At 40.8% G+C, this 8,051-nt stretch overlaps 1 protein-coding gene and 1 non-coding gene across 2 annotated transcripts; one reads left to right on the forward strand and one right to left on the reverse strand.

Annotated features, from left to right (window-relative positions):
- The first annotated feature begins 380 nt into the window (after positions 1-380).
- On the forward strand, positions 381-2,614 carry LOC123922602. The gene is made up of 2 exons (XM_045975300.1): positions 381-1,235; positions 2,577-2,614. Exons 1-2 carry the CDS (start codon positions 431-433, stop codon positions 2,612-2,614), a joined length of 843 nt encoding a protein of 280 aa, XP_045831256.1. The 5' UTR covers positions 381-430.
- On the reverse strand, positions 1,001-1,107 carry LOC123882519. Its single transcript, XR_006799847.1, has one exon. It is a non-coding gene; the product is annotated as a small nucleolar RNA R71 (small nucleolar RNA).
- Positions 2,615-8,051: the final 5,437 nt, after the last annotated feature.

An 8,051-nucleotide genomic window follows, 5' to 3' on the forward strand; every position in this document is an offset into this window, starting at 1 on the left:
AGAGATTGCGATTCACTAATTTGTCGATCTAGTTGTGAACACTTGAGTAGATTCCTATGATATAGTAGATTGCATGTGGTTTAGCTATAGACTAGGTGATTCTGATGATTCTACCTCGCTTTTCCATTATATCAAAGCACATTTTCTAACAATTCATCACTCAACGTACCCCCAATTTATGTGTATTTCTTGCATAATGTTTATGAACACTATTAGACTAGTTTAATCACACAATCCCTGTGGATCGATATTTTTATTACTACGTGGTAATTCGTTCACTTGCGAAAATTATCCATCAAGTTTTTGGCGCCGTTGCCGGGGATTGTGATTGATTCGACAAGGCAATAGTGTTCATATTTTCTGTGTTTTCCTTATTTTTCTGTTTTATATTTTTTCTTCCGGAGCGTTCTACTTGTGTGTTTCCTTGTGCATGCGGAGGACATGTCCCATTGAGCTGCAGTTCGATCCAGAAATTGAAAAGACAGCTCGCGCAATTCGGAAGGCAACAAGGGAAGCTCAAGCTTCAAGAGGAAAAGCTTTGCTAGGTGGTACACCGGACTGTCAAGGACAGAGTTCAGCTACAATGGAAGAAGAGCAGGATCCACCGGTCCACGTTCCACCGGTTCCTCAACCACAAAGACGTACTCTTGGTGATTATGGGCGGAGAGATAATGACGCCCTAGCCAATCAGGGTTTTCAACCGGCAAACCCGGTTTCTTTTGACATTAAGAATACTGTCTTATCCGCACTCAAAGAGAACCCCTACTCCGGATCGGAATCCCAATGTCCCAACCTACATTTATCACATTTCTATGAGGCTTGCGATTATACCGACCCACCGGGGGTAAGTGAATCGGATAAGAGACTTAGGTTGTTCAAGCACTCTCTCACCGGCCGTGCTAAGGATTGGTTGGACACAATACCTGCCGGAACTATTGAGACATGGAGACAACTTGAGCGGAAGTTCTTAGACCGCTACTTCCCTATTCATAAGTTTTTGGAAAGAAGGGCTGAAATTAGCAACTTCGAGCAAGCAGATGGGGAGACGCTCTATGATGCTTGGGAGAGGTTCAAAGTTTGTCTTAAAAGGTGCCCGAATCATGGTTTCGACGGCCACAATCAGATGCAAATGTTCACCCAAGGCTTGAGGGCGCAAACGCGCATGATACTTGACGCATCAGCCGGTGGTTCGCTGAAAAATCGGGACGAGGCTGAAGCAAGAGAATTGGTGGAAAGTATGGCTCAAAACGAGTATAGAGCTACTAATGATAGAGGAGCCAAAAAGAGAGGCGGAGTGTTGGAATTGGATACTCAAACAGCCCTATTAGCACAGCAAAAGCTAATGACTAGCCAAATGGAAGCAATGATGAAGCTGCTGTCCAATCCACAAGTTCAAACTTCTCCAATAGGTAAAATTGACAATGTGCGTTGTGATTTTTGTTTGCAGGACCACCCAAATGGCGGATGTTTCCCGGAGGGTTCAGAGGAGGCTCGCTACTTAGCCAACTTCCGGAAGCCGTACAACAACAATAACAACGGGTCCGGGTGGGGGAGTAATATGCAAGGTCTAGGTGCACCGCAACAGCAGCAAAGGCCTCCATCAAGGATGGAAGAGACTCTAAATCAGTTCATGCTCATGACCCAAAGCAACTTTGAAGCGATGAAATCGAGTCAAGCAACCTCTAACAAGAATCATGAAGCTTCTATAAAGAATCTTGAGGTGCAAATGGGTCAACTCTCAAGACAGTTTTCAATGTTGCAAAACCAAGGAGGTTTCAGTGGAAACACTCATGATAATCCGAAAAATGAAACTTGCAATGGAATCACTTTGAGGAGTAGAGAGATACCGGAAAGGCCAGCTGTGGAGAAGCCTTTGAAAAAGAAGGTCATTGAGGGAGAGGTTGAAAATAAGCAAGAGGTTGTAGTTGAAAATGAGAGACATGAGGGAGAAGTGGAAAATGAAAATATGTCTAAGGAAGTGGAGATTAGTGAGGATGAGGAAGAAGAAGTTGAAAAACAGAGGGAGATAAAAGAAAAAGAGAGCAAGAAGGTTGAGAAAGGTAAGGGAGTTGATGAATCGCCATATGCTAGGATGCCTTATCCTAGGAGAAAGAAAGTTAAGAATCTTGAGCGAGAGAAGGAGTTCAAGAAGTTCATGAAGGTTTTGAACAAGCTTGAGATGGCTATACCATTAGTTGAGGCATTGGAGCAAATGCCAAGTTATGCAAAGTTTTTGAAGGAGCTGCTTACAAAGAAAAGAAAACCACGAGATGATGAAATGGTAAGTATGACGGAAGAGTGCAGCGCCCTCATCCAACGGAAGCTACCTCAGAAAAAGAAAGATCCGGGGAGCTTTACAATCACATGCTCTATTGGAAATCTCACTATTGAAAAGGCTTTGTGTGATTTGGGTGCTAGCATTAATCTGATGCCGTTATCAATGATGAAGAAGATACCGGGAGCGGTAGCAAAGCCGACAAAGATGAGTCTCTCTTTGGCGGATAGATCGATTGTGCATCCGGAAGGTATTCTCCATGATGTGTTGGTTAGAGTTGCTGAATTTGTGTTTCCCGCAGATTTTGTGGTTTTGGACATAGAAGAAACTAGGGAGTGAGAACCTTTGCTACTTGGTAGACCCTTCTTAGCAACTAGCCGAGCCTTAATCGATGTGGAGATGGGTGAACTCATGCTAAGGACCGATGATCAGCAGGTTACATTCAATGTCTTTGATAAGATGAAATGTGATGATGGAGACCCACAATGCTTTAAAATCCAGGTTTATGATCATATTGTTAAAGATGCCCTTAAGTTACCTTGGAATGCACACTACTTGCCACATGGTGACACTACTTTTCCTTAGCCCTTAGGGGCATGGAATGTAACACCCTAACCCATACTACCCTTAAAAACGTAATTTTAAAAACTTTTTAACAAGTGTAAAGGCAGAGTGCCACGCGGTAATTAAAAACACAAGCATACACACAGAGCGTCATGAAATTTAACATGAAAAGCAACAGCGGATTCAATCACATCAAGCATGCATATATATACATATATATATACATAAGCCATATTCATCCCTAAGGATGTCACTTATACAAAAACTAGCATATCAAAAGGTAACACCGATATACGATGAAATCCAAGCGTAATCCCCGACTCGATGTTACATTACCAGAGCATTTACTATTTACAAACTCTAGTCAAAAGCTAGTACTAAGAGGAGTAATCTATGCTAAGTCTCCTCACCAAAAGGTATTTCAACGCCCGGCTAAAACAGCAGTCTAAACGTCGGCACAATCCTCAGCCTGAATATCTGAACCCCCAAAGGTCCAGCAAATAACACAAAGCAGAGAGTTAGAAAACATAATCGCATATCATACGAGTATAAGAAAAGCCTTACACTTTCGAACTACATCATACATATTCTAACTCACGCCAAAACATTGTACTAAACAATTATCAATTAATAAGGTTCGACACAATTCAACCAAATAATGTCACATACCACTTATCAAATATATGCGCATTTACCCTAAGGTATCTAATGCCAATTAATTCACTGTCATGCCATCCCTAGACATAACTAAATGCATGTGGTACCAAGGTGTCTCACCAACGGTGGACCAAGAACAGTTTTATATCATGCTGGATATGTCGGAACTTACCGAACCATCTTATCTCCCTTGGATAAGCCAAAACAGTTTTATATCCTGTTGGATAGCAGCTCCGGACTCATGGATTCATCTAATCCGATCCTCGGCTTCATTATGGACACATAATCCATTTTCGTTATTGGAACCCAAGTTTCCAATGTTCACATACAATCATGAATGCATGATTACTTTTAAACACATCAAATACATGACGCTATCTAGCTCGAAGCTATTCATTCACTGATGCGGAAACACAATTCCAACATCTAACACATTAGGATAACACAATATCCTATCACTCAATTCATAATTATTCACATGATAATTATCTGCATACTCATTTTTATACACACAAGGTTTCATTTACACTTATGTCATAAAACATACATCATTCTCTTATCATTGCAAATTAATGCTAAAACATATACATTGCTCACTTTAAGCTACCACTTATTGCATACACGTTTATCAATCATATAACGATTAACAATAAGCATTAACAGTATCAACATGTATCAACAATCATGTAAGGATACCCCTAAACCATGTTACAAGTGCCTAATCACACTTACAAACATTAACAAAATTGCTGTCACAGAGGCCTTCGCTAAGCGAAGCCTCAGCGAGACATGGCGAACCACGATCCAGGAAGTCACCTGCTCATGGCGAGCATTGGCGAGCTTCAGCGAACTATTCGCTGAGCGAAGGCTTAGCGAGCCTACGCGAACCTCACCAGGAAGTCACCTGCTCATGGCGAGCATTGGCGAGCTTCAGCGAACATGTTCGCTACAGCGAACTCCTGGTCGCTTAGCGAACTATACCAGAAAAATATCTGTTCTTGAGTTTCAATAAGGCGGTTTAACACTAAATCAACTCAAAAATTCATCCAAACATGTTATAAATTCATATAAACAGCCATTCCAAACATATATGGTATCAGGGAACATTAATCATCCATTCCAAACATCCAAATACCTCAAATAATCGAAATCATGCCAATTTCTTGGGTTTTAAGTAACTTTCATAAACTTCTTCAACATGATCCAAACACATACATATTTTTCATGAAATCAAGCTAGTGATTAACACATACAAAGTGATGATGAAGAACATCACACTCACATACAAAAGCTTAATCAAAAGTCTAAAAGAAATTGAGTGGGAGAGTTCGGGAATGGAGACATAGACAATCTCCCCTCTCCTTGCCACTCAAGAATCATGAATTCTAATCTCTTACCTTAAGCAAAGATGATGATCCAAGCCTTCTCTTGCTCAAGCTTTCTCTCTTGATCAAACCCTAGCTTAGCTCTATCTTGCTTCTACTCACTCAAACTCAAAGAAATGAATTGTGATACTATTCATATGTTTGACTTGCTACTTATACTACTTCTCATGTCATGAACCAAGCCCAAATGGCTTAGGCCCATATGGCCTCTCACGCCCCTTAAGCCCAAAACAAAGGTTCTCGCGTCTAATAACTTACGCTCGGCTAAATAATTATTCGTCGCTCACTAAAATAATAAAAGCCAATTAATAAATAAAATAACATTTAATAAAATATACGAATACGAAAAATGGGTCGTTACATGGAACGTCAAGCATCGGGACGTTAAACAAGCGCTGGTTGGGAGGCAACCCAACGGGTTCTAATGATTTAGTTTGCTGTGTTTTGAAGTATGTAGGTAGGTATGCAGCAGAAGCAAGGACTGAAGCAAAACAGGGCAAAACAGAGCTTCACTACGCCGGGGGCGCAGCACAATCACGCGCGGTGTGCTCTTCCAGTACAGAGGAAGGAGTTTTCAGAATATGCTACGCGCGGCGTGGTATCTTTCACGCGCTGCGTGAACAAAGCAGAGAGGAAAGTGATTTTGCTTAAGTGGTCACGCGCGGCGTGAGTAGGGCTACGCGCGGCGTCGTCAAGTCAATCTGACCGTTTGAATTTGGTCAACATGTCCGTTGGATTTTGGGTCAGAATAGAAAATTTGAAATATATCACGCGCGGCGTGGGGTACGTCACGCGCGGCGTCGTCAGGTGACCCTGTTCTAATTATTTAAACTCTCAATTTCTAGCTAAAGACTCACATTTCATCAAGGTTCAGATTCATCTGCTTGGTTTTAGACTTCAGATCTATCAATTTCACTAAGTTCTCAAGTGTGATGTGAAGCCTAAAATCAGTGCAAGTGAATTCAGTAAAACCTTCATTTCATTACTTCAATCTCATGAGGGTTTTCGCAGGTATTAAGGTATACAGTCTGGTGTTTGGTTTTAGGCCTCAGATCCATCCATCTATCTCAGTATCTCAAAAAGGATGTGAGTCCTAAAATCACTGCACGTGACTACTATTAACCTTCCTTTTCTTCATTCATAGATTATGCACTTTTGTTGGTAAGAAGTTTCAAAAACTGTGAAGTAAGGGTTTCTCTGCTCTCTAATCTCTGCTGCTGCTACTCTATCTCTACTTTTACTTTCGTTTACTTACTTTTGTTTGTTTGTAATAATAATTTGATGTTGCTTGGATTTGGCTGGATGTACTATTTTAACTTTGAATTTGAACTTTGTCTTGTTTGATTGTGGAATGGTTTTTACTTTTAGAGTTTGTTTCAATACGTTGGCATGTTCCTTCTAGTTACTTGAGTATCAATTGCTTGATTGTTTCCGTGTGTGATGTGTGAAATCTGCAGTGCAATAGCTTGTTGCACTCATGTGATCAAGAGGCAAAGGAAGGGAACGCACACTTTTTGACCGGTTCTTTGATTCGACCCAACCGAGAGGTATTGAGCCAAACACTCCTTTTCCTTCTATGTGTGATATCCACTCATGTATTGTCTCTCGATTTTGCTTGTCGTCTTTTTATTTGATTGGTACTTTTGTAGCACACACGAGGCATGTTCCTTGGTCCCTTTGAGCCTTTCTATCCACCCTTACATCTAATTATCCTTTGCTTAACCAATTTGAGCTGAAAAAGAAAATGTTATTTTGCACAACCTTAAGAATTTTTGATGAAAAAAAGGAATGACTTTCTTGGAGGTTAGGCACCTAATTAGTGGTTGATGCGCATTGCTCACCACTAAGTTTGGGGTTGCTCTTTGGAATTAGCAAACAATAAAGTTTGGGGTGAGGAGGGTACTAGAGAACTTACAAAAGTTTGTTTTGAAAAAAGAAAAGAAAAAAATTTTCAAAAGTTACAAGGCTTTGTGTGGAAGAAAAGAAAAGAAAGAAAAAAAAAAAGGAAATGAATGTTGAAAAAGGGAAAAGAAATGCAAAAAGGAAGTGATAGCCTTGAGTTACAAAAAGAATTGCAAACTTGTGTGTTGAAATGAAAATGTTCTCTAGTCCACTATGTTTCAAAAGAATAAGGGTTTGGTTTATGAAAATTTTCTTTGACTAATAGGGGGATCTAACTCCAAGTTTTTCTACTACTTATCCAAAATGTCACCATCCACCCTAGCCAAGCCACGTTATAACCCTAAAAGACCTCTAAAGTGTGTGCACAAAGTGAACCGAATGAATTCTTAGACTACTTGCAAAATTATTGTTGACTTGCATTGATGTGTTGATTTGAGTGAATTACCAAAACTGAAGAGTGTATGTGAGTAGTGTGATGGGATCATAGAGCCTTGGTTGAAAAGTGTGAATTACTTGAAAATGTCTTGCGGGAACGATTGTGCAATTGAGCATTGTTTGCAGGTGGATCATTGATCATCAGGTGACTCTCACGTATGTATGATTCGAGTGAATTTAAGGAAAATGCCAAGGTCTTGACACAAAAGCTTGAGGTAAAAGTTGTTTCCTTGAGGACAAGGAAAGGTTTAAGTTTGGGGTTGTGATGACGGATCGTCACACTCTCTAATCCATGCCTATTTTAGCAACATTAAATGCATTTTAGTAGGTTTTAAGCAATAAATGTAAGAGAAATCTAATCATAAGCTTGATTACTTGTTTTGCAAGAAAACAGGAAAAGTTGCAGGAAATTGCTGATTTTCACTACGCTGGGGGCGTAGCCCATCACGCGCCGCGTGATGGAGATCACAGGGAGCCAAGTTTTCACCATGATCACGCGCGGCGTGATACCTGACCACGCGCGGCGTGAAGCTTTGTTCAGGAATAGGATTGCTCTCTGACTTGATCACGCGTCGCGTGATACCTGACCACGCGCGGCGTAGTTGATGGATTTGCAACCACGCGCGGCGTGATAGATCTGGCGCGCGGCGTGGTTGCGTTCATTATATAAGGATTCTGCATAATTCTGTTAGAGGGTTGGAAAATTCTGCATTATTCATCTATTCTCTGATTTTGGAAGGATCAAGATCCAGATCAAGGACTTCAAAGGATAGCTCCAAGCACCTCAATAGCATGGATTCTCAAGCCATGAAGTTGAAGCGAGGACGCGAACA

The sequence above is a fragment of the Trifolium pratense genome, linkage group LG4 (genome assembly GCF_020283565.1).
Source record: "Trifolium pratense cultivar HEN17-A07 linkage group LG4, ARS_RC_1.1, whole genome shotgun sequence".
Lineage (NCBI taxonomy): Eukaryota > Viridiplantae > Streptophyta > Magnoliopsida > Fabales > Fabaceae > Trifolium > Trifolium pratense.